This window comes from Bos javanicus, chromosome 1 (assembly GCF_032452875.1).
Source record: "Bos javanicus breed banteng chromosome 1, ARS-OSU_banteng_1.0, whole genome shotgun sequence".
Lineage (NCBI taxonomy): Eukaryota > Metazoa > Chordata > Mammalia > Artiodactyla > Bovidae > Bos > Bos javanicus.
Genome location: NC_083868.1, coordinates 145,781,500 through 145,808,311, shown reverse-complemented (window position 1 = coordinate 145,808,311; position 26,812 = coordinate 145,781,500). Strand labels below are relative to the sequence as shown.

At 45.8% G+C, this 26,812-nt stretch overlaps 1 protein-coding gene across 2 annotated transcripts in view; it reads left to right on the top strand.

Annotated features, from left to right (window-relative positions):
- The window catches only part of MCM3AP (minichromosome maintenance complex component 3 associated protein), a 42,140-nt gene extending 21,180 nt beyond the window's left edge, over positions 1-20,960 (top strand). For both annotated transcript variants that reach the window (XM_061424099.1, XM_061424088.1), the window contains exons 17-29: positions 622-774; positions 2,197-2,394; positions 4,206-4,274; positions 4,357-4,491; positions 7,584-7,737; positions 11,853-12,111; positions 12,327-12,424; positions 13,183-13,573; positions 14,638-14,895; positions 15,365-15,494; positions 17,596-17,802; positions 19,632-19,782; positions 20,673-20,960. In XM_061424099.1, the coding sequence (XP_061280083.1) occupies positions 622-774; positions 2,197-2,394; positions 4,206-4,274; positions 4,357-4,491; positions 7,584-7,737; positions 11,853-12,111; positions 12,327-12,424; positions 13,183-13,573; positions 14,638-14,895; positions 15,365-15,494; positions 17,596-17,802; positions 19,632-19,782; positions 20,673-20,831 (2,362 nt within the window). In that variant the 3' untranslated portion in view covers positions 20,832-20,960. The remainder of the gene's footprint in view (positions 1-621; positions 775-2,196; positions 2,395-4,205; positions 4,275-4,356; positions 4,492-7,583; positions 7,738-11,852; positions 12,112-12,326; positions 12,425-13,182; positions 13,574-14,637; positions 14,896-15,364; positions 15,495-17,595; positions 17,803-19,631; positions 19,783-20,672) is intronic.
- Positions 20,961-26,812: the final 5,852 nt, after the last annotated feature.

Below are 26,812 nucleotides of genomic sequence, written 5' to 3'. Positions count from 1 at the left end.
GTGTTATTGAATGTTTCTTTCCATTTTTATTAATTGGGAGTCTATTTCACTGCTTCCTGTAACAAGAGACCCCGCGAATGATGGGTATTTGTCTGTTCTTCTTCCCAGGAAGGGTTATTAGGAGACAGCAGCACCTAGGACTCTCTGACATGCAGGCGACTGCTGCTCTCTGTAGCTCCAGGAGACTTGAACTAGAGTTCAGCCCGGGATGTCTCTACCCACGATAGAGGATAGCTAGTGGAAGTGGGTCTTGTCTGTTTGAGCTTCTTTGACTTTGATAATAAACTTCTCATCAGATATCGTTGATGAGAAGATAGTTTAGTTGTTTCAACAACCATTTAAAAATTAAATTTCTAACTATAAAATAAAGGCTTATTTCTTGACTGTTTATAAGGTCCATGTTGGATCTGCAGCCTTATACCCTGTACCACTTTAGTTCTTTTTCCATCTATCTTTTCAGATGTCTGTGCCTTATATGAAATAAAATCTTCAAGCTTTTCTTACAGTGACGACATGATTTCATTTTAGAGTTAAGGACGTGGACTTATATACTTCCAGGCAGGCCCTGTGTGGGGCCTTGGGTGCGGTGCTCTTATGCTGATCGATTGCCCTGTTTCCTAGGAGTGCAGTGGAGACAGACCAGAGGGTTCGTGTGGCCCGCTGCTCTGAGGACGTCTTTGCCCATCTGGTGGACTTGTTTCTCGGGGAGGAAATTTTCCAGACTGCAAAAGAGACCCTGCAGGAACTTCAGTGCTTCTGCAAGTATCTCCAACGGTGAGTCCCATGTCCTTACAGAGAGTCAGTGCACACAGAGTATCTTTTACCAAGATGATACTTTCACAGCTGATAATACACACATGTAACATGTTCCTTCCTAAAGGGTATAAACTAAGTAAAGAATTAGATTGGGATGAGGTAACTGTTCTGTATTTCAACAAATATATATAGGTAGCCTCCTGCTGTTTACCCAATGTGCTGGACACGGGGAGATGGCCATGAACAAGCCAAATGATAGCCGTATACACCTGTATAGGTAAATTTGTAAAACATAATTTTTAGTGAAAAGAAAAACAGTTCTTAGGGAAATGTGTACAACATCTGAATTGTCTATTCCAACTCAATAGGTTGTTTTAGATTTATGTATAGTAGTACAACCCTAAAGAAGGGAAAGGAAAGAACAAACATAAAGCTGACACAGCAGTTACCTTTGGGAGCAAGAGGGTGAGTGACTGAGCAGGGCCCGTGGGTGCTCATGGCCGCTGATTCTTAACTGCATGGAAGGATGTGGGTGTTTGATTTATCATTAGTCTTTAAAATGGGGGTACATGGGTTATGTGTGAAGGGTGATTCATTTAATAATAACATTTAAAAAAAGTAATAGGGTGCTTGACAGCTACAACTGTATAAAAGGGGATTTAGTGAGGAATGAGTCTCCATTCCACAAGGACCTCTGAGCTTTGTGTGGTGGTTGGCACGGTGGGAGCATGCTCACTGCTCCGCTCTGGACGTTCCTGGACGCCCTCTGACACGAGGTGGAGGCCTGACCGCAGTAGTGCAGCGGCCCCTCTGCGTTGTCGTCAGTGCGCTGGCAGTACTTCAGCATGGCCTCTCCTCTCTAGTATGACAGAGAGCGCTGCAGTGGCCACCCTGTACAGACATTTCACACACGTGCCTGCAGGGTCTGGAGAGAGAGTCCTGTCAGTGGTGTTTGCTGGGTCAAAGGGTACATGTATCTGTGTTTGTATCCATATCAGCAAATTGACCTCCAAACATTGTTTAGCATTCACTTTTTTTTTTTATATTTATTTTTTAATTTGGCTGTGTCAGATCTTCTTTGTAGTATGTGGACTTCTCTCTAATGGCACAGGGGCTTAGTTGCGTCCTGACATGTGGAATTTTAGATCCTGACCAGGGATCACACCTGTGTCCCCTGCATTGGAAGGCAGATTCCTAGCCACCAGGGAAGTCCCCAGCATTCAGTCTTAGGTTCAGTAGTTTCATTGCCCACCACCACCACTCATTCTCTCATGCATCCCCGCACCTGAGCTTTAGTTGGGATTAATTTCTCAGTTTGAGATCTGTTGCTGAAGTAGACCTGAACATGTTGGCGGAAGGTGTCTCCCTGTTAACGCTGGAGGTGTTCTGCATTTGCCCTGTGGCCGACCTTCACAACACCTAGTGGTGTTTGTCCTCCAGGTGGAGGGAAGCTGTCGCAGCCCGCAAGAAGCTAAGGCGCCAGATGCGGGCCTTCCCTGCGGCGCCCTGCTGTGTGGATGTGAACGACCGACTGAGGGCGCTGGTGCCCAGCGCGGAGTGCCCCATTGCGGAGAAGAACCTGGCGAAGGGCCTCCTGGACCTGGGCCACGCGGGGAGAGTGGGCATCTCCTGCACCAGGTCAGCACCCGGGGCCTCCAAAGTGCCTCCTGGCCTAGCTGGCCTTAGGAGCGTGGATTAACGCGTGTGTGTACAGGGCAGACAGGTGGGGCCAGAGGCAGTGAAGACAGATGGAGAGTTGTGTTTTTGGAGTGCAGCTTGCTCTACCTGCTGTGTTTTCACTTACCTTTTCCCCTTAAAACACTGCTGGTCCTGCCAGTCGAATTACCTGGAATTATGTGCTTTCTCCTCACCTCCCTGACTCAACGACGCATCACAGCCATTCTCGTTAGTGGAGTCAAAGGTCCGTGTTGGCCTCACCCTCACTCCCACCGCGTGCCCTCTGCCATCCTGGGTCTGCTGCAGCAAGCAGCGTTTTAGCAGCTCTTCCTCCGCTTTCTGGTCTTCCTCTCACAGGCTGCCTCTCTATGTCCCCTCGCATGGCCCTCCCTGACTCTCCTCCTGGCCACTCCACGGGTGCGTGGATCCCTGCCCCGGTTCTGGCTTCAGCTGTGCAATCCTGGCCCTGCAGGGCTTGACTTCTCTCTTCAGACCATGCCATTGTTGCCTCTGGAGAGGACCTCCCAGGGAGGGGCCTTGGAGGGCCACGTGAAGGGGCAGCAGCAGCCCCCTGTGCCAGGGCCTTAGGGTGTGCCTTGTCCTTCCCAGGCTGTCACGAGGTGCTCTGAGAACCAGGTCCACGCTGCTGACTATGCAGCCGCTCGGGTTCCCAGTCCTGGGCCTGCGTCTGGAAGCAGGGTGGTGGCAGCGCAAGCCTGTCTCTGATGCGCTGTGTGTGGTCTGGGCGTTCGGGGTTCTCTGTGACCCGTGGCAGCCTTGGCCCCGCTGCCTCCTGGAGTCGAGGCTGCTTTACCTGCGTCAGGACGGCCCTCTCTGTGTCCATCTACCCTTACGCCTCCAGCCCAGCCCCCTGCCCCTTCTCCTCCTCTGCCTCTTTCCCTGTAATCTTTCTCCATCCTGCACGCTGACAACTCCCTCCATGCGTCCCCAGTGAAGGCTTCCTCCTGGTGTCCCCAGCTGAAGTTTGGAAGCTGCTGTCCTGGCCCGCTGCACTCAGTGCCTCCTCTGTTTCACAGGGACTAGTCTGATCTCCCTGCACTGGGTCACCTCCGGACTCAGACCCACCACCCTGCAGCTCGCCCCTCACCGCCTCCACCACCAGCCCTTTCTCACATCCCACCTGTCTGCCGGTTTCGGCCCTTGGCGCCTACAGCCTGGTGTTCTCATCCCCACAGCAGTCAGGTCGCCTCACATCCTCACTGAGGTCCCTGGGCTCCTCTCTGAGTCTTTCCACGGTGGCCCACATCTGCCCCCTGGCTAGCCCACTGCTCTCCCTGTGCTCCTTCTGTGTGCATGCCATGCCACTCCTGATGTGGTCTGGCCTGTACTCCGGAAATCCTCATGCTGGCTCCCCTTGTTTCCTTCTGGTCTGTGCTCCCAGGTCATCTCTGAGCACCCTCCGTATGTCCATAGTAAGCCCACGGCACCTGTCATGCCATCTGCCTACAGGGGCCCCTCTCTCCCTGTGAGAGCACGTGTTCTCTAAGGGCAGGATTTTTGTCTGTTTACTGCTGATCTGCGATGACTGGCACACAGTAGATAACTGCTTGACAGCTGTGACGTGAACAAGTCCTCTTACTAAACTATTTCTTCATCAGAAAAAGTTCTCGGTCTCCTGAGTATTCCCCACTGGGAGACACTTAGTACCCAATCACCTTGCACTCAGAACGTCGCTAGATGCTTGTCCGCCTCCGCCGTGGGTGCTGAGCAGGCCTCACATAGGACTCCTTCATGTGGTTCCTCCCTCACAGGTTAAGGTGGCTCAGGGACATGGCGGCGCACCAGATGAAGGTCCAGCACTTCCACCAGCAGCTGCTAAGGTTGGTCACCCCTGCCCGCCCTGCCTGCTGCTCCTGCTGGGGCCTTGCAGGTGACTTGGCTGTGGTGTTCTGTCCCTTCCAGTGATGCGGCATGGGCACCCCTGGACCTGCCGTCCCTCGTGGCTGAGCACCTCCCAAGGCAGCAGGAGCGTGTGTTTTGGAAGCTGGTACTGGTGTTGCCTGATGGAGAAGAACAGTCCCCAGGGAGTCCCAGCAGGTAAGAGAGGGTTCCTTCCGTGGGGCTGGGGGCTGAGTGAGGGGCCAGGAGTGACTCCTCCCTGAGCCTCAGGCAGCTGGGTGTGTGTGCGAGGGTGGATGGTTGTCAGCCCTGTGCGCTCCTCTCCTGCCCGGGACCCTGATGCCTGCTTTCATTTTGATGCTTAGCTTTGCAGGCTGTTTTGTTTGTGATTTGAAGTTGACACTTTAGGTCATTCACATTTTAATCTTGTACAGTTGGCAATGGTCTTTATCCAAAAGTATTCAAGACTTGATTGTGACTTAAAGCTGTGCTGAGGTATATTTAGAGCCCGTTTCATTTACACTCTTGGGGAAGACAATATAGTTTGTTTGCTGTAGTTCCATTTTTCTCCTTAGGAAAAACACTTGGCAGTTTTAAAAGAAATCCAGAAAGTTGACATGGCATTATTTCCTGTAACCAAGTTGTTTCCAGAAACCATACTTCTAAAGCAACTACAGAACATATTACTTTTCTTTTTTAACAGCTTTTTAAGATGTAATTTGCATATCATAAATTTCTCCCATTTAAAGTGTACATTTCACTGGTTTTAGTATATTCACAGTTGTATAACCACAACTATCTAATTGCAGAACATTTTTTTTTTCAGGTGATAGTTCTACTTTTAATTTTATCAGGAACTTCATACTATTTCACATAGTGGCTGTACCAATTTATATATATTCTCATCAATGGTTCACAGAGGTTTACTTTTCTACACATCCTCAGCAACATGATTTATTTCATCTTTTTCATAGTAGTGTTAGTTGCTCAGTTGTGCCTGACTCTTTACGACCCCTGGACTGTAGCCCACCAGGCTTTTCTGTCCATGGAATTTTCCAGGCAAGAATACTGGAGTGGGTTGCCATTTCTTTCTCTAATAATGGCCTTGCTTTTTCATAATAGCCACTCTAAATGATGTAAGGTGATCTATCTTTGTGATTTAATTTTGACTTCCCTAATGATAGCCATGTTCAGCATCTTTTCATGCACTTTTTGGCTATTTGTATGGGCTTCCCTACTGGCTCAGATGGTAAAGATTCCGCCTGCAATGTGGGAGATCTGGGTTCGATCTCGGGTCAGGAAGATACCATGGAGGAGAAAATGGCAACCCACTCCAGTATTCTTGCCTGGAGAATCCCATGGATAGAGGAGGCTGGTGGGCTACAGTCCATGGGGTTGCAAAGAGTCGGATGTGACTGAGTGACTCAGCACAGCACCGTACAGCACACATGTCTTTTTTAAAGAAAATGTCTATCCAAATCTACTTATTTTCTAATTGGATCATTTGTGTTTTGCTGTTGAGTTGTAGGAGTTCCATATATATTTAGAATATTAACTCATTATTGGATATAGGATTTGAAAATACCTTCTTTCATTAGTTGCCTACTCCTTTTGTTTCTTTTACTGCAAAGAAGCTTTGTACTTTGATATTGTCCCAGTTTTTTACTTTAGCTCCTTGTGTTTTGGGGCTCACATCCGAAGAAATCATTGACAGTACCAGTGTCTGGGAGGTTCTTCCATTTTATTCTAGGAGTTTTATGATTTTAGTTCTTATGTTTAAGTCTTTAATCCATTTCAAGATAACTTTTATTTGTGCAGGATAGGGGTCCAGTTTTGTTCTTTTTATTATCCAGTTTTGCCAGCACCATTTTTAAAGAGACTGTTCTTTCTCAATTGAATATTCTGGGCTCTGTTGTTAAATATTAGAAGACCATATTTGCAGGCTTTTATTTCCAGGCTCTCACTTCTATTAGTCTGTGTGGCTCTTTTTTATGCCAGTACCGTACAGTTTTAGTTACTATAGTTTTGTAATGCAATTTGAAATCAGGAAGTGTGACATTTCCAACCTTCTTTCTCCTATTCGGTAGTCTTCTGTGATTCCATAAAAATTTAAGGGTTAAAAAATATTTCTTTGGACTTCGGGTTCAAGATGGTGCAGTTAAAAGATGTGTGCTTATCCCCTCCTGCTAGTGTTGGAGGGCCTCTTGTGGAGGTGTGGGTTGGCAGGGGCTCACCGCAGGGATGGGGGCACTGGCAGCAGCAGGCTGGGAAGGTCCCCCTTGGCGTAAACACTCTTGGAGTTTGCCATTAACCCTACGATATACCCCAGGACTGGAGAACATTTTTTCTCCTGAAAAGAAACACATGCCCATTAACAGTCCACCACTCCTTACCTGCAGCCCCTAGCAAGCACTCATCTGTTTTCTGTCTCTATAAACTTACCTGTTCTGGACATTTCATACAAACAGAACCTGAAGATATGTTGTCTTCTATGACTGTCATTTAGCACTTAGCATAATGTTTTCTAGGTTCATTTATGTTGTAGCATGTATTAGTCCTTCATTTTGTGGCTCAATAATATTTGATTGCATGAATATACCGGAGAAGGCTGGTATATTGCCTGGAAAATCCCATGGACGGAGGAGCCTGGTAGGCTGCAGTCCATGGGGTCACTAGAGTCAGACATGACTGAGCGACTTCACTTTCACTTTTCACTTTCACGCATTGGAGAAGGAAATGGCAACCCACTCCAGTGTTCTTGCCTGGAGAATCCCAAGGACAGGGAAGCCTGGTAGGCTACCGTCTATGGGGTCGCACAGAGTCAGACACGACTGAAGCGACTTAGCAGCAGCAGCAGCATGAGTATACCACATTTTATTTTTCTGTTCATTAATTGTCGTTTCCACTTTTTGGTTATTATGAATAATGCTTCTGTGAACATTGATGTATAGGTGTTTGCGTGGACATATGTTTGTAGTTCTCTTGGGGTTAAACCTAGGAGTGGAATTGCTGGGTTGTACGGTAAACTCTAAGGATCTTTTCGATTGTTCAACATCTTTTCTTAGGGCTTCAGAATCATACATCACATTAGAATGAGTGCTCTCTCTTCCTACCCAAATATATAACCCAGTAGAGTTCCTAACTCCATTTAAAAATTATAGCCTGCTTTGTTCAGATCAATTTCATAGTAAGATTTGATGTTTGTGGATCTCTATTTATGTGATATTTCTCTTTGTGGTTCACATTTAGAATTAGACTTTCCTTCAAGTGTTATTTTCTTTCATTCACAGAATTCTATCACATTGGTTAAAAGTCAAGTTCATGGGAGGTGATGGCTCAGTGGATGACATATACCTTGATGTTGGTGGGATTCAGACACTCACTCTCTTTAACACTCTCAGCAGCAAAGGGGATCAGACAATTTGTGTCAGCGTGTGCATCAAGGTGAGTGACAATCATTTAGTGTATTTACTTCTGTAACTTTCTTATTTACACTCCCTCCCAGATATCACGGGAATCATATAACTCCCCTGAAGTGGCTCTGAAACAATACGGGAGGCCCAGAAGCAAGTGTTGTATCTGTTCTTCCTTGTGTCTTGATGACTCATGTACACCCCCTTGGTGTAAGAGACCAAGCTAGATTCTCAGGATGCAGTAAGTCTTCTCTTGGTTCACGGACCTCTTTTTGAGAAATTGGTGAAAGCTAGAACCATCGTAAAAGGTACCTGTATTTCCCTATGTGTTCTGCATACAGTTCAGAAGCCGTGAACTCCATGGACCTCTAGTAGTTAACCCAAGAGGGTTATGACAGAGCATTACACAGAAATGCAGTGTCTGTTGCATTTCACATGGTCTGCCAACTGCTGACATCTTTATTTAAATAGCTTCCTGATATATCAAGTCTTACCAGAAGACTAATGGTTTTTAGTCCTATGCAGTTTTCATATAGATTCAGTGTTAGGCATTTCAGGTTAGTTGTTTTTATTTTACATTCACGTTATCCTCAGCTTTTGATTATAAGTTCTACTTCTTATTCATTATAGGTGTTCGTACACTACTGAGCTTAATTGGTTCCCACAGAGTCTTATTTAATGAGAACCTGTTTTCTCATTAGATTCAAACCTGCATTAATGAATTTTAGGTTTTACTGTGTTCAGAAGATGCATATTTTATTTACTTAGAAAATAGCAGTGCAGAGCAGAAGTGTGGGCCTCGGTGCTCAGTAGACCTGGCGTTGGTAGCTGCTGCTCTGGCCAGCTCTCTGACCTGGGTCTGGTGGGGTCCACAGTGTGGGATTCATGACTGGCTGCATGCTCAGAGCAGGGAAAAGTTGCCTTCCCCACCGTGTCCTGACCCCAAGGTCTCAGTCCAGGCTTCTCCTCTTCCTGACAGTCTCCTTCATGGCACACCCTGGACATCTGCATGCGACATTCTAGTCCACATTACTTCTGTCCTTGGAACTGCTTCAGATTGTAGTTTGACTATAGGATTTTTGTTTGTTTCTTTCCATTTTAATACCGTTTAATATTTTTTCTTAAACGTGAAAGTAATACATATATAAAACTTTAAAAATATAAGGAAATATAGAGGAAATACAAAGATGGTAAGAGCCCTCTATGCTCTCACCATTCAGAGGTAACAGAAACATCCTGGGACATGTTCTTCCCCTTTTCCTAGGATGATAAAGTCATACTTAACCTACTGGACAATTAGTTCGTTCTTCTTGCCTTTAGATTTAAGTCAAAGTAATACTTGCATGTAGTTAAAGAGTCAGATGGCATGGCATGACTTAAGATGATAAATTGCAGCCGCTGCCCCATCTCCTAGCCCTTTTCTCCAAGCTTTGATTTCTGTCCTGTTTCCACATCATGTATTTATACTGCTGTTTCTCTGTTATCCACTTTTAGATCTTCTCTGCTGACTTAACTATTAAAACAGGTGCATTTTATCTATTATCGTATAACATGTTACCTCCAAATGTGGCAGCTTTGGGAATTCCCTGGTGGTCCCTGTTTCCACCACAGGGAGCCTGGGTTTGATCCCTGGTTGGGGAACTAGGACCTTGCATGCCATGTGGCTGAACCAAAACAAGCAAACTAAAAACACAAACCAAATGTGGTATATGTAAGTAACCAATGCTTGTTACTCAGTTTCTGTGTGGTAGAAGTCCAGGTGTGGCTTAGGTCCTCTGGGGCATGATTTCTCAGCAGGTAGAAGTCCGGGCTCTGGTCTCTCTGAAAGCCCACTTTTCATGGTTGTTGGCAGGATTCACTTCCTCGTAGTCCATGCCATGTGGGCCTACATGAGGCAACTCACAATAGGGCATCAGCCAGCTCCCGTGAGCTGAGTAAGCTGGCATCATCTCTTTAACCTAACCTTCATGGTGGCTTTCCATCATGTTTGTCTGACTGTTAGAAGCATGTCACTAGGCTCAGCCCATCCTCAGGGTAGGTGATGGTGCCAGGACGTTAGCACTACGAGGTGGGATTATGCGGGCTATCTTGGGGCTGTGCACTCACCCCCTGGGTGAGGCATGAACTCTTAACACCCCACTTGCTCTCAGCCTTCCCCATCTTCCTGGTGGTTATGTGGTCAGTTTATAATATCTCAGAAATTGAGGTCACATGTGTGTGTTCCAGAACCAGCAAGTGTTCTGTGGCTACATTTATTTTTTCTGCACGTAGTATTTGCTACATTATCTTACTTAAGAGGGTGCCATTCTCCTGTTCCCATTTGGGCTGGAAACATGTCCCAGGGTGTGGCTGCCTCTGGGGCCTCCATACCAAGAATGCAGTCCCGCTCCTCCACTTCTAACCCTGACCTTGGTCCTCGGCCCAGGTACTGACCGTGGGTTGGTATACTCTTGCTTGAGATGGTGCTGGCGCCATGCATGGGGACCCATGAGGTGATGTGTGTTATACAGACAGAATTCTTAGAACAGTGCCTGACCTATCCAACACTAGGTGCTGCCATTGGCAGCAGCAGCAGCAAAATTTTTTCTTGGTTTAGTCTCTTGTTGATGGAGCATGTTTTCCATTTTCTTCAAAGGAAGAATGCAATGGGAGGAGAATTTTGGAGCTCTAGCCTGTCTGAAAATGTGTTTACCCTCACATTTGCTTCATAGTTTAGCTTGGTATGTAGAATTATGGGATGAAAGTTACTTTCCTTCTAGTTTTATTCCACGGTCACTGACCATCCAGCATTGCTGTTGATATGTCTGAAACCGTTCCCATTCCTTTCTCTGGCCTGGCCTTGTTTCACTTGGGAAGCCTGCTATCTTTGCCCTGGGACTTGGGTGCCCACTTCCTTCCCTCATCATCTGGGAAGGTCCTTGACAGGACCCTTGGTATGTCCTTGTGGGCTGGAGACTGGTTTTTGCATCTTGATGACATCTCTTTCCTTCTCTTTTATTCTTCTCTCTTGAACTCTGACTAGACCAATGTTTGACCTTATCAGTTGATCTTCTGAGCCTCTTCATCCTTTCTATCCCATTTTCCATCTTGTTTTTTAATATTATTTTCTAGGAGCTATCTTTGAGTTTTTAATAACATACTGTATTATTGATTTCCTTTTTCTTACCCTTATTTTACTTTCTTGTATCATCTTATGACTATTTCTGGATGCATCTTCAGAGGAAATTAGGGTTTTTGTGTAAGTTTTCTTCCGTTCCATGTGGTATCCATTTTCTTAAGGTTTCTATTCTTTTACTCTAGTTTTTCTCTTATGTTGAAGGCTCTCCTCAGACACCTTATCTGAACCTGCCTATACCTGAGTGAGGCCCTAAAAGGCTGGTCATAGGCCTGTGTTTGGGGTGGGGTGGAGGGTAACTGAAATGGCAAGCCAACCTTTTTTGGGGGAATCTGGGGATCGATTCCTTAGGTTGTTTGGCTTCCCTGGGAAGGACTCATCGTGTCTCCTCCTTGTGCAGCTTCTGGTGCTCTCGGGGTAAGGTGCGGGGTGCCCACCGCCTGGTCCCCTCCTCTGTGCCTGCGATGTCCCCGTGTTGGGATCCTCAGGACAGGATGCTGGCCCAGGGCCCAGGGGGACGGCTTGTGCTTAGAGGCAGGGGGATGGGTGACCTGTGGGCCACTGTCTCGTGTGTGACTTGTCCTCCTGGCCTGGAGCTTTGGCTGGCTCTGGTGCCACGGGCCTGGGCTCCCAGGGCTTTTGCAGGCCCAGACAGTCTGGTCCCTGCTCAACGTGTCTGCAGCCCTTCAGTGTGGCATCCTCTGGTTCCTTTACCTGTCTCTGCACTGCTTTTTAGAAATGGGTAGGAATCCCTTTTCTGCTGCTGGCTTGCCTTTCCTTTTTACTGTCATTAAAGGCTTACTTGTTTTTACACCTGTTTGAGATAACTGTTAGGATTAAAGCGCTCAAACAGTTCTCACCAGAGGCTGGATTCATCGTTTCCCCACAGTTTGTTGTACTGGTTCTTGGCCTCACAGAGGCAGACCGACCTGGAGTGCAGTGAGCAATTGGCTGCGCTCTCCCTGGGGCTGATGCTCACTGTTGATCTGTCCACGAGTGCGTCCATCTTGATGGTCTGGGTGCCGTTCCAGGTGGCCCATGGCGCTCTTAGTGATGGTGCCCTCGATGCCGTGGAGACACAGAAGGAGCTCCTGGGAGCCAGTGGGCTCATGCTGCTGCTCCCTCCCAGAGTGAAGAGTGTGGACGCGGCGGAGGAGGACGTGTACTGGCTGTCGGCCCTGCTGCAGACCAAGCAGCTCCTGCAGGCCAAGCCCTTCCAGCCTGCGCTTCCCCTGGCGGTTCTTGTGCCCAGCCAGGGAGGGGACGCCGTGGAGAAGGACGTGGAAGAGGGTTTGTGAAGGCAGTTCCACTTCTGAGCTGGCATGTTTAATAAATGGGTAGAGCCTGGGGTCTGAGAAAGTGCTGGTGGCGTGGTGCTGCCACATGTGACAACAGCCACTGTAGTGCCTGGGCACAGGGCTCTAGGGGTCAGGGCAGTGAGACTTCTCAGCTCATGTGCAAATCTCCACCAGGAGATGGGTGACTGGTGTCTGTTTGTCTTAAAGGTCTGATGCTCCAGGATTTGGTTTCAGCTAAGCTCATTTCAGATTATACTGTTATTGAGATCCCTGATTCCATTAATGACTTAAAAGGCACGAGTAAGGTAAGGTTTCATTATTTTTTTCCCTTTCACTGTATCTTGAATTTAGTGTATATTACGCCTTACATTTTAATTTTATGTTTTGACAGGAAACTTTGTAAAATTATAAGCAGATATCAAAATAAAAGATAAATTTTGCTCATAGTCCTGCTATTGGCAACAAATTAAATTCTGTAAATTTTTTTCAGAGGTTTTGTTGTTACAGATTTAAACTGTGACACTTCATGTCTTATATCTGAGGGTCAGATGTATGATTATTTTTGTAGGGTGGTTGTCCTTGGAATATGAAGAAATAATGTTATCAGAGTTTCCTTAAAAAGTCTGTGCTGACAATTACATTTAGGGAAAGAAGTGTCGGGACTTAAAAATAACTACAGGAATAAAGATAAAGCTAACTACCGGGTGTGAAAGCACCCAGGCATGGAGTGAAGCTGTTAGTCCTTCTAAGAACTGAAGATACAGTTTTCTTTTCAGTGTGAGGTGGAGAGGATGTGCATGGTGCTTCCCCTGGGCTTCTAGCCCTTCTGGGTGGCAGGGGTGATGGGAATGGGAGCCCTTCTCGGGGTCCCTGCTGTGTTGGTCTCCAGGGAGAGCAGACTCAGCTACAGTGGAAGCTTCTGCTCCCCTCTGGCATGGTGAGAAGCTGCTGTTCCGGTGGCACCTGCTGTAGCAGCTATGGGAGGGGCGCCTTCAGGAACCTCCTCTTGAAAAACAGCGTAGATTGTTGACCTAGAACTCTCCCCACTGTCTTTGCTTCTCAGGTTTCGCAGGCTGTGCAGTGGCTGGTCTCCCACTGCCCCTGTGCCCTTGAACTTTGCTGCCAGACCCTCATTCAGTACGTGGAAGATGGGGTTAGCCGGGAGTTTAGCAGCCGGTTTTTCCATGACAGAAGAGAGCGGAGGCTGGGCGGCCTGGCCTCACAGGAGCCAAGTGCCATCATTGAGCTGTTCAACAGCGTGCTGAGCTTCCTGGCCTCTGTAGTGTCCTCTGAGCAGCTCTGCGACCTGTCCTGGCCTGTCGCCGAGTTTGCTGAGGCAGGGGGCAGCCAGCTGCTTCCTCATCTTCACTGGAACGCCCCGGAGCACCTGGCCTGGCTGAGGCAAGCCATCCTTGGCTTCCAGCTCCCACAGATGGATCTTCCGCCTCCAGGGGGTACGTGCTTGTGTCGAGGGGACTGGCTGGAAGGAGTGTGGGGGCTGCATTCCCCTGATCCTTTTTGCTATAGGGACACTAGCAGATGTCGGGCACCACTGTGCCCCTGGCCCCCCATGGCTTCCACCAGCACTTGCCTTTGGGTTCAGATGTCAGGACAATTTGGGGTCTTCTGGAGCGGGAGCTGTTGGCCTTCCACCGCCAGCTGAGTGCTCTGTGGGTGTCTGCTCAGCCCCAGGAGGGGGTGTCAGGAGGAGTGCTGAATCCAGGCCTAGGGTTTCTCGGTTGGTAGCAGGTCCCATCTTACCTGCACCATGGCCTTTGGGAGCTGAAGGCATGGAGACACTGCAGTCCTGTCTCCATGCTGTTGGCTCTGCCTGGGCCGTGGTGCTCAGTGCTGTTGTGACACCAGGGTTCCTTCTCCATTAGAGAAGCTCATTCTGTGGCTCTGGCTGTGCCCGAGTGAGGCTCCTGGGCTGTCCTGACACAGATGCTATGGGCTGCTGTGCTTCAAGGAGCTGTCCCTTCCCTTGCTGATGCTGTTAGGAGGGAAGGAGGCTGTTTTTGCTCATGTGGTCTTGGTAGGGCCATTCTCTGGACCATGTGAAGCAGAGGCCTCAGGCATCTTTCTAAATTTGAGGTGTGATCTCCAGTAGGTTTAACAGATGTTTGCTGCTGAAGGAACCCAAAGAGAAACAAACTTCACTGTGTAAATCCTCTGTGGTGAGCTAGGTCGGGCCTCCCTGAGAGAAGCCCACAGCTCTGGGACCAGGTCTCCTTGAGTGCTTGGTCAAATACAAATTCCTAGGTGCATCCACAGACCTGTGCAGTCAGCCCCCCTAGTATGGACCCTTTGTTGTGAACTGTGGCCTGGGTAACTGCATCCCTTACCTGGACACAGGGAGGGAAATGTACTTTCTTTAACAACTATGGTTCTGTTGTATTCAGAGTTGAATACTGACTTCTCAGCTACACAGTTGCCTTCTATAAAAAAAATACAGAGTGAAGAACATTTCATGTAGATTTCTACCAAACCCTGTAACTCCTTGGTGCTTTCTCTCCAGCTCCCTGGCTCCCTATGTGTTCCATGGTCATCCAGTATGCCTCCCAGATTCCGAGCTCTCGCCAGACGCAGCCTGTCCTGCAGTCGCAGGTGGAGAGCCTGCTCTGCACCACATACAGCAGGTGGAGGAGCAGGCACCCCTCCCCGGGACAGAGGGCTGGGCCCTCGGTTGCTGAGATCCCATGGGATGACGTCATCGCCTTGTGCATCAACCACAAGCTCAGGGACTGGACACCCCCAAGGCTTCCCGTCACATCAGGTACTTAGTGCTTGGTGCTGAGGGGCTGACTCCTCAGGAGACTTTCCTGGTCGAGTTTCAGCAAAGAAAAATGTCTACTTGATGTTTGTGTCTTTCCTGTGGGTCCCCACCCATCCTTGCCCTAGGACTATATCTCTTCAAGCCAGTGACTTCCAGATGACTTTGGGAAGAGCTGAGAAGGTTTGATAGAGCCTGCACTCATCTCCCTGAAATGGGCCCCTGAGTCTGGCCTTAGAGAGACCTCTCTGAGTAGTCACACTGGGCATAGAGGTCTGGACATGAGCCTCTCTGGACCTTGAATGACCTATGGACACCTGGAGCATATTTAGCTCAAGCATGGAAGTCACATGATTGTGTGACTTCAGTTAATCAGAAGGGCTTGTCCTTAAGTCAGTAAATTTAAGCAAACATCATCAGGTGGTCACCTGTTGCTCTCTTGATAATCTTTTCTTTTGTATTGTTTTCTCAGAGGCACTGAGTGAAGACGGTCAGATATGCGTGTATTTTTTTAAAAACCATTTGAAAAAATACGACGTTCCTTTGTTGTGGGAACAAGCCAGAATGCAGACGCAGAAGGAGCTACAGTTGAGTCAGGGCCGGTGAGATCTGTGTTCAGTGTATGTTTCTGTCATCCCTCAGCCAAGAGAGTAAACTGTATTCTCTTCCAGAGTATACTGCAGAAATTCACAGCCTATACACGAAATCTAGGTGTCTCTGGTGGTAAAGAACCCATCTGCCGATGCAGAAGACTTACTCTGGGTGGGGAAGATCCCCTGGAAGAGGGCATGGCAACCCACTCTAGTATTCTTGCCTGGAGGATCCCATGGACAGAGGAGCCTGGCGGGCTACAGTCCATAGGGGTGCAAAGAGTCAGACAAAACTGAAGCAACTTCGGACACATATATGAAATCCAGCCCATTGTGGGAAGATTCCAACAAATAATGGGGGCAGATCATTCTTCCCATGTAGTAGAAACTGTTGTAGAGCAGAGAAAGCAGACATCTTGTTATATTTACTGGACGAACCTGACCCTGAAGTCGTAACATAGCCAGGAGAGTACGGACAGAAGGCTGACCTCTGATCTCGGTTACAAACCTGATCCAAAAAATACTAAGTAAAATGTTAGCACTTGTAGTTTTGTAGTATATAAAAAACTCACAAGCTCACTTTATACTGTGCTGAACAATATGAACAATAGAAACCTATTCATGGAGTTTGCTGCCATTTCAGAAAAATAAGTGATCATTTCACTAGGTGTTGAAATGCTTTCCTTAACATTTATAGCCATTCCTTCTCCCCCCCACCCCCCCCCCGCCAAGAAAAAAAATGTATACCCATTCCCAATAAAATTCCTTACTAAACTTGGATAAAATTCCTTAGCCTGATATGGCTACCTACCATAAAACTAGCCCAAAGCCTCCATGCTTCTTGGTAAAACATGAGAAACACTGAAGTTAGAACCAGCCTTGAACTGCCCCTGACATCACCGTTGTTCACTGTTCTCCTGGAGGCCCTGCCCAGTTGAGCACACAGACACGGTGGCATAAATATTGAAAGAGAGGAGGAACTGTTGTTTCCAGAGGGTAAAACTGTCAGTTCAAGATCATCAACAGTCACACCGTTAGAACCATTCAGCATTTAGCACGGTCATCAGACAGGTCAACCTACAACTGATAAAAATTCTCATTCACAATGGCAACAAATCTAGAACGTATGGACACAAACTGACCAGGAGAGGTGCTAAACCCTTATGAGTGGATTCTCAGGGTCCTGAAGATGCAAAGAAAACCTAAAATAAATGCCTTGTTAATTGGAGGATGCAATACTATAAAGGTGTCAGTTCTGAAACTGTAAAGTTGGGGCATTTCTTTTTTTAAAAATTTCCTTTTAATTGAAGGATAATTGCTTTACAGTATTGTGTTGGTTTTTACCAAATAGCAACATGAATCAGCCATAGGCTTACCCATGTCCAGGGCATTTCTAATCAAAAGCCCAAAAGGATGTTTACCCCTGGTCTTGCCAAGTTAATTCTAAAATTCTTCAGAATGAGAAAATTTGTAGCAATTGCTGAGAAAATTTTGAATAACAAGGAAGGTCTGCTCTACCTGATATCAAAACATAAAGTTGTAGTAGACAAATGGATCACAATGGAAAAAATGAAAGAACAGAACCATATGTGATAAAAGTACCATGCCAAATGAGGGAAATTAATGAGGAGAGGACAGACACTGGCATCTGTTTAGAAAAAGCATTAGACCCTCATCTCCCGCTGCTATAATCATTACTTCCAGGGGAATTCCCTGGCATTCCCACGGTTAGGACTCAGAACTTTCACTGCCTACAGCCGTGGGTTCAATCCCTAATTGGGAAACTAGGATCCCACAGGCCTCAAGTCACAGCAAAAGAAAAAAGAAAAAAATTTCCCAGATGGATTTAGGAGCTAAATGCAAAAGTAAGAACCTTGCCAATATTAGGGGAAAACAGAATCTGCTGCTAACCCTGTAATGGGAAGCAAAGCTTACAGTAGAGAAGCTTTGGGAGCCCAGCTGCCCAGGAGAGGGGAAGTTCCTGCAAGACAGAGGCTGCCTGCCCTTGGCACCCGTGCCTGACCCCAAAGCACCCCCACTCTACCTGATGCCAGAGGAACCCTTTCCTCCCTCTCTTTGTTGACTGTAAGCATTTCAAAACATGTACTTACAGTTTGGGGATAAGATCTTTTCATCCTTCTGGAAACAAGCTTCCTACTCCATTACTTCACGTGCACCGCAAAGGGAAGAGAGGTGTGGAGCACAGCCAAGAGGGGCGGATTCCCAGCTCGGAGGATCTGATGCACAGAGCCTCGGCCCAGGAGCTCCTGGCCCAGTGTCTGTCTAGCAGCCTGCTGCTGGAGAAAGAGGAGAGCAAGAGGTGAGGCCTGCTCCCTGGGGTTCCTTATGTCCTTTAGGCCTCCTGCTGGGTTAGCAAGGATCTCAATGATGAGACTCTTTGAAAAAGAAGGCAAGTGTGAAGTGTGAGGACAGAGGCAGTGCCCTTGATAGCGTGCCTTAAACTGCTTTATTACTTGAAATGAGTTTCATTGATTGTGTATCACTGAAGGTCTTGAGTTTCCTACTGGGAACTAAGTGTAGCTGGCTAATAAGCCTCTGCGGAGTGTGGCCGGCACCTGCTCTGTCTGTCTGGCCAACCTGACTGAGGATGTGGGTGCATCCCCACACCGCAGGAAGTCAGGAGCTGGAGTAGACCCTCCTCTGCCTCCCCCACCACCCTTGTTTATGATTTTACCAAGAAAGAAAACCTGCAAGATAGGAGTTTGCACTGTTGTCCCCTTGCCTCCTCGTGCACTGTTCCCTCCAGCAGCTTCTGTCCTGGAGGCAAGGTCAGTCCCTCCCTTTGGCTGGACTCTCATTTCCCACCCACTCAAGGACACTCGTCCATTGAGAGTCCTTCACTCTCCCATCAGTGTACAAACGTGAAAACATGCTGCCATTTCTCCCTGTCTTGGTCCCATTTCCCTCTCTAGTCACCACCTCTGTGTCTCTGCTCCCCTAGGACATGAATTCCTCAAAAACTGTGATTCTCACTTTTCCAGTCTTCTGCAGCCCTTCCCTTCCCCCGCGCCCCCAACATCCCCTTGGCTCACCTTGTACTCGCTTCTAGTCTCTGCTCATGTCTACTCAGCAAGGATCTCCTTACCCATCTTACCAGTCCACCCTGTGCCCATGTCTCTGCTTTGTCTTTCTAGCCTTCAGACGTTTCCCTTGTCTGTCTCCCCCCACTTAAGTATAAGCTGCCTGCAGCTGGCCTTGTCTGCTCTGTCTCAGTCCTGTATACTTAGTACCCAGGATGGTGCCTAGTATTTGGTGGAAGCTTGATAAAATGTGTTAGGAGAGTGAACGAATGTGTTACGATTCTAAAAGTAGGTTTTTTTAGATATGTATCATGTAAACAGTTTGGATCAGATTGTTTCTCTTAAAAAGACTAAGTATATAGAGTGGACAGCTCTGGAGTGTGTTAGGTGGCGGTGGGTCAGTTCATCACTGAGTCATGTCTGAGTCTTTGCAACCTCATGAACCGCAGCATGCCAGGCCTCCCTGTTCATCACCAACTCCTGGAGTTCACCCAAACCCATGTCCATCGAGTTGGTGATGCCATCCAACCATCTCATCCTCTGTCATCCCCTTCTCCTGCCCTCAATCTTTCCCAGCATCAGGGTCTTTTCAAATGAGTCAGCTCTTCGCATCAGGTGGCCAGAGTATTGGAATTTCAGCTTCAACATCAGTCCTTCCAGTGAACACCCAGGACTGATCTCCTTAGGATGGACTGGTTGGATCTCCTTGCAGTGGGATGTTACTTTGGGTTAGTCTTAAACTATAAGCAGCAATTCATACATTTGGATAATCCAAAAAGATACTAATTAATTATACACACATAATAGCAAAATAAGCCAAAGAAGATAAACCAAATGAGAGAATTACAAGTAATGTTAAAAAAAAAAAAAAACAGTTGTTTTGGATAAATGCCACCTTTTTCATTAAATAGAAATCAGGTTTATAAATTAAAGAGAAGATCCTAACCTGTTATATTTTTCTGCTTCTCAGTTGATGTTATAACTTAATTCCACCTTTAGGAAAAAGCAAAGCTTTAAAAAATTTAAAGCATACATAGGAGAAAAGTGAGTGATAGTTTTTTTCTTCCTAATAGATAATTTTTTTGTTCCTAATATGCAAATGTTTCAGGTTTGAAGATCAGCTTCAGCAGTGGTTGTCGGAGGACTCAGGAGCACTTAGAGATTCAATGTCCCTTCCCCTCTACCTTCCTCAGAATCTGGTGTCTCTGCCTCAGACTATTGAACCTGTGATGAAAACATCTATGACTGCAAGCCCTCAGGTGAGAAGAGAATACATTTGGCTTTTGTATTAGACTTAACGACTGACAGAATGGGAAAAAAGCAAGGTCTCTTTATTAGCTTAAATTAGAACTTTTCTTACACTTCATCTGTCAGTGTTATAGTGGCCCAGCTAATTTTGAATTTCTGCTTATGAAATGAGTGAAGAATGGGATTGAAATGTGCTAAGAACTGAACAAAACCCATAACCATGTGCGGACATGTAGTAAAACGTTGAGAATAGTCAAGTTGACAACAGTGGCTTGGTTCATGGAGCACATACCGTCCAAGCTTTGGCATCATCCAGACCCCCCTTTCTGGGATTGACTTTCCATGAGGAGAATTAATGAGGAAGGCATGCTTACAGAAGTCCAGGGCTTCAGTCAACAGTGTAAGATGACATACTGTTTGCAATTACTAGTTTGGCAGATACCTTAAAAATATTTGTACTGATTAACTTAGCAATTCTGCCCTAAAGAAATTACTGTATATGACAAAAATTAATGTATTTTTGTTCACTGTAGTGTTAATTATAATATATAAAAGTGGAAACTAAATAGCCAATGATGAGAGTCTGCTTTAGCAGTCACAGTATATATTATGGAATAGTTCCTAGTTCTTGACAATGATATATAATAAAAATTACTAGAAGTTGTTCATGGTAGAATCAGAAGAGAAAACATTCCATGTGCAGATGATACCAGCTATATGTGTGTGTGTGTTGGAAGGGGCTGGAAGGATGTATGATAGATGCCAAGAGAGGAGTTTGTTGAGCCCAGCAGCCCCCAGAAGAGGTTTCTAACGTGAGCTGGATCTAGTGCCTTTAGAGAGAATATATCTTGGCTTATGGATATACCAAAACTACTTTTAGTTTCTTTATTTGTTCAAACAGAATGAAAGGATAGGAAAGCAACTGCAGTTGTCAGAGGCAACAGGCACATCTCTGACTGAACGGCTGAAGCACCTAGAAAGGCTGATCCAGAGTTCACGGGAGGAGGACATTGTCTCTGAGCTCCATCTCTCTGCACTGTTGGACATGGTGGACATTTGAGCCGCTGGAACTGAGAAAGGGTCCAGAAGATTTTATTTTACTCAAAATAATGTTATTCTCAGATGCTTGATGCATGTTGGAAATGTGATTATTAATCATGCAAATAAACCTTTGGACTATCTAATGAAATCTTCCTCGGTTTTCACAATGAAAGTCTGTTTCCCTCCTGTGTAATGTTCTTGATACTCTTTATCTGTTTTCATAATCTCTTCTGTCATCCAGCAACCCTTGGTGTTACATTTTGGTGTGTAACAGTGGTCATTGTCTCAGCAAAAGTTGTAGTCCCTCATGTGCCAAAATCAGTCATGCAGGGATGAATAAGGTGCAGGGACCCCACCAGCTCACACCTCAAGAGAGACAACAGATGTACCGAGCCAACAGTATATGTACATATCTCTGAGGCATAGAGCATGTGTCTGGATTGGGAGCAAGGGGACACAGGGGACTGGGTGGAGGAGAGAGCAGAATTCCTGAGAGGAGTGTAGGAATATATCTGAGAGGATATGAAGAAAACCTGGAGGTGCCAGTTTGGTAGTAGTGCCAAGTGAGAAGATAGGCCAGGTCACAGCAACCCTTGCTGCTTTACTGTGAGTACTGTGGGAATCAGCTGTTGGAGGATATTAGAGAAGTGACTTGGTCACATTTTGTTTTAAAAATTGCCTGTGGGGAACATTAGGAAAACAAGCCCTGAATTTCGAAAGAGGGTTGCTGCAGGTGTCCAGGTGAAAGATGAGTCTGCTAGCAGTTGGTGTGGAGAGAAGGGATAAATTTGAGACATACACAGAAAGGGGTATTAAGATAGACTTGGTGATGTTGAGTATGATCATCAATCTTTAATTGGCACTCAGCATCTCCCTACTATATCCCACACCCCCTATTTCATATCTTCTCATTCTCTTCAAATATACATTTCTAGATGATGACTTGCTTGTTATTTCACTGAGAAACAAGAAGCAGTAGGAATAGAACTTCCTCATCCTACCAAATCTGAATCTACCAGCCAAACTTTGCATCCCCTAGAACAAACACTAATCGACTCTTAGGGATTTCTTCAGTGATTAACTTCATGTTTTCAATAAAGACTTCAGTAATGCTATTTGTTAATCTTGATTTTAGAAATTATCTATTGATTTCCTACAATAGAAAATGAGTTAGCCCTTGTACTGTCCTCTCTGCAATGAGTATCACCCACACATGCATACTACATTTCCTCTGCCACTAGTCTCCCAAAACAGTTTAATGTTAGCTGAAATCTGCATTCAGAGTTCACTATGGGTGTATTAATACTGTTTGCTATTGAGCCCTGTATTGGTTTATGATGACATTTCCACTACGTACAACTGTTGTCCCTGGAGTCACTTGTCTTGTTTTTTCATTTGCTTGTTGTCTGTGTTCCTGGTTTGACTTCACCCAAACCTCTCGTCACTAAATGTAAAGCTTCTATCAACACTCCTGTGCATCAGGTAGTATGCTACTTCCATCTTCTTTTGGAAATGACCCTTTGGGAAACCCCCATCTTTGTGCCACACGTTGGACATTTCCTGGATTCTGAGTCATATCTGACTTGGCTTGCCTTCTCATTTTGATGGAGCTCATCTTTTAGAGCCTTCTGAGTTTGCATATCTAAAATGTCTTTAATTCCACCCTTACATTAGGTCCATCATTTGAATGGAAATATAATTTTACATTGGAAATCGTTCCCCTATGTTTTTGTTTTGTTGTTGCTCGAAGTTTTAAAGATTAACTTACATGCAGAGTACATCATGAGAAACGCTGGACTGGAAGAAACACAAACTGGAATCAAGATTGCCGGGAGAAATATCAATAACCACAGATATGCAGATGATACCACCCTTATGGCAGAAAGTGAAGAGGAACTCAAAAGCCGCTTGATGAAAGTGAAAGTGGAGAGTGAAAAAGCTGGCTTGAAGCTCAACATTTAGAAAACGAAGATCATAGCATCCGGTCCCACCACTTCATGGGAAATAGATGGGGAAACAGTGGAAACAATGTCAGATTTTATTTTTCTGGGCTCCAAAATCACTGCAGATGGTGACTGCAGCCATGAAATTAAAAGATGCTTACTCCTTGGAAGGAAAGTTATGACCAACCTAGATAGCATATTCAAAAGCAGAGACACTACTTTGCCAACAAAGGTTTGTCTAGTCAAGGCTATGGTTTTTCCTGTGGTCATGTATGGATGTGAGAGTTGGACTGTGAAGAAGGCTGAGCGCCGAAGAATTAATGCTTTTGAACTGTGGTGTTGGAGAAGACTCTTGAGAGTCCCTTGGACTGCAAGGACATCCAACCAGTCCATTCTGAAGGAGATCAGCCCTGGGATTTCTTTGGAAGGAATGATGCTAAAGCTGAAACTCCAGTACTTTGGCCACCTCATGCAAAGAGTTGACTCATTGGAAAAGACTCTGATGCTGGGAGGGATTGGGGGCAGGAGGAGAAGGGGACGACAGAGGATGAGATGGCTGGATGGCATCACTGACTCGATGGACGTGAGTCTGAGTGAACTCTGGGAGTTGGTGATGGACAGGGAGGCCTGGCGTGCTGCGATTCATGGGGTCGCAAAGAGTTGGACACGACTGAGCGACTGATCTGATCTGATCCCTGATGGTCTCAAATTTCTCAACACGGTTCGATGTATTGGTCTCTCTCCTTTATTCCCTGCCAAATTTATTGTGCTGGTCACAGAGTAGTTCTTTCCAATACTCTTTGCTGTGTAACAAACTACCCCAACCATAGGTTAAATTTGGGCAGCTTAAAGCTGGGCAGCTTTCTTTTGGGATCTCTCATGCAGAAGTCAGCTATTCCATGCATTGGTTGGGAATGTGGTTATCCAAAGTCTTGACTAAGCTGGATGTCCCTGACAACCCACTCATATAGCTGGCAGGTGATGTTGCACTATTGACTAGGGGCTCAGCTGGGGTTTTCAACCTGAGTAGCTAGCCATATGTGACCTCACCATGAAGCTTGGCTTCCTCACAGCAAGGTGGCCTCAGATAGGACTTCTCACATGGCATCTCAGGGCTTAAGTGCAAGTGTCCCAGTGAGCAAAATGCAAGCCCAGCTTTGGAATCTGTACAGGGTCTCTACTGGTTATAGGCAATTGGTTATAGGTTCAAGGGATGGGGCATAGGTCCTATTTCTCAATGAGGTTGACTGGTAAGACCACATAGTACAAGAGTATGTGAGATGGGAGATTTTGGAGGCTTCTTTAGAAAACATTCTCCCATGCTTTTTCAATCTAGAAAATTCTCTACAATTCTGGGAATTTGGGGAAGTTATTTAATGCATTCTTCCCCTCCACTACTTCCCTTAGGAACTCCTACTATTCAGATGTTTGACCACCTGTATTGATGCTCCAATTTTCTTTTTAATTTTTTAATATCTTTATCTTTTTATCTTACTCCTAAAATTTCTCTATCTCTCTGTTCTAGTGACATTAAAACTGCTGCCATATTATGAATCACTATATTGTACACTTTTATATAATATTGTATATCAACTATACTTCAATTTTAAGAAGTTAAAAAAATTTTAAACTGCTGCCATATTTTTAATTTCTGAGAATTTTTTTTCCCTAGTGTTTCTTATTAGAGACTTGTGCTCATTCACTCATTTATTTAGTATATAATTTTGGAGTATTTACTATATGCCAGGCATTACTCCAGGTGCTGGGGATATAGCAACAAGTGAAACAAATTTCAGCCCTTACAGAGGGCTTATATTTTAGTAGGGAGACAGGCAATAAGATATGCAAAACATTTGGCATGCTAGTTGATGATAAGCACAGAAAAATAAGGCAGGGAGGGTTAGAATATGTCAGATGATTATTTTTTGTAATTCATTCATTTTGGACTGCACTAGTTGAGGTGAGCAGGGGGCTACTCTTCATTGCAGAGCATGAGCTTCTTATTGCAATGGTTTCCCTTGTTGCAGAGCATAGGCTCTAGGGCACACCAACTCAGTAGTTGTGATGCACAGGATTAGTTGCTCTGTGACTGGCGGAATCTTCCCAGACCAGGGATTGACCCTGCGTCCCCTGCATTGGCAGGCGGATTCTTATTCACTGTACCACGAGGGAAGTTCAACAGATAATTCTTGTTTCATGGGTGCAACATCCTATTTCTGAGGACATATTTTTCTGAAAGTCTTCTTCCACAACTTTCAATTATCTCCATTTCTCAAAATTTTCCTTTTTCTGTGTGTTTTGTTGCCTTTCATGTTAGAGGTCTTCCTTGAATGTCTGGCTTACTGATGGAGCTCTGAGGAGCTTGCTGGAAGCTCTATGTGAACTAATAGGCTTCTCTGCTTTTCTACTGGATCCCAGTTGTCAGTGTTTGCAGGTCTTTTATGGGAGCACCATTTGCTTCAGAGAAATCCTCCTACTGCCTGAAGCTATATGGCTAGTGGGAGAAGTGGAACTCCCATATGAGTGGAGACTTCTGTTCAACACCCTGCTTTCAGTGACCCTCAGCTATGCCTTGTGCCTGAGTTCACACTTGATCTGACTCAACTGCAGCAGGCTTCCACCCAGGTAGGAGAAAGGATCTACTGTCACGTTGCTTCTTATTCAAACTTTCCACCAGTTCTAATTTCTGCACCTCCAGTTCATTGGCAAAAATGGTCTTTTTTCTGAAAGACTTTACCTCCACACATGGGTTTCAGCTGTCTCTGCCTTGCTAGGTTAGTTATTGAAAGTGAAAGTGGTAGTCACTCTGCTGCTGCTGCTGCTAAGTCGCTTCAGTCGTTTCATGGACAGAGGAGCCTGGTAGGCTGCAGTCCATGGGGTCGCGAAGAGTCGGATACAACTGCGCGACTTCACTTTCACTTTTCACTTTCATGCATTGGAGAAGGAAATGGCAACCCACTCCAGTGTTCTTGCCTGGAGAATCCCAGGGATGGGGGAGCCTGGTGGGCTGCCGTCTCTGGGGTCGCACAGAGTCACTCAGTTATGTTCAACTCTTTGTGACCCCCATGTAACCTGATAGGCTCTTCAGTCCATGGGATTCTCCAGGCAAGAATACTGGAGTGGGTAGCCATTCCCTTTTCCAGGGAATCTTCCTAACCCAGGGATCGAACCCAGGTCTCTTGCATTGCAGCCGGATTCTTTACTGTCTCAGCCACCAGGGAAGCCCAAGTCAATTATTACTCCTTCTTATTTTCCCAGCCTCTCTGATTTTGTTGACCTCTCTTTATGTGGTCCACTGGAGAAGGGAATGGCAAACCACTTCAGTATTCTTGCCTTGAGAACCCCATGAACAGTATGAAAAGGCAAAAAGATAGGACACTGAAAGATGAACTCCCCAGGTCGGTAGGTGCCCAATATGCTACTGGAGATCAGTGGAGAAATAACTCCAGAAAAAATGAGGGGATGGAGCCAAAGCAAAAACAATAACCAGACTGGTGATAGAAGCAAGGTTTGATGCTATAAAGAGCAATATTGCATAGGAACCTGGAATGTTAGGTCCATGAATCAAGGCAAATTGGAAGTGGTCAAACAGGAGTGGCAAGAATGAACATCGACATTCTAGGAATCAGCAAACTAAGATGGACTGGAATGGGTGAATTTAACTCAGGTGACCATTATATCTACTACTGTGGGCAGGAATCCCTTAGAAGAAATGGAGTAGCCATCATAGTCAACAAAAGAGTCCGAAATGCAGTACTTGGATGCAATCTCAAAAACGACAGAATGATCTCTGTTCGTTTCCAAGGCAAACCATTCAATATCATAGTAATCCAAGTCTATGCCCCGACCAGTAATGCTGAAGAAGCTGAAATTGAACAGTTCTATGAAGACCTACAAGACCTTCTAGAACTAACACCCAAAAAGATGTCCTTTTCATTATAGGGGACTGGAATGCAAAAGTAGGAAATCAAGAACACCTGGAGTAACAGGCAAAGTTGGCCTTGGAATACTGAATGAAGTAGGGCAAAGACTAATAGAGTTTTGCCAAGAGAACACA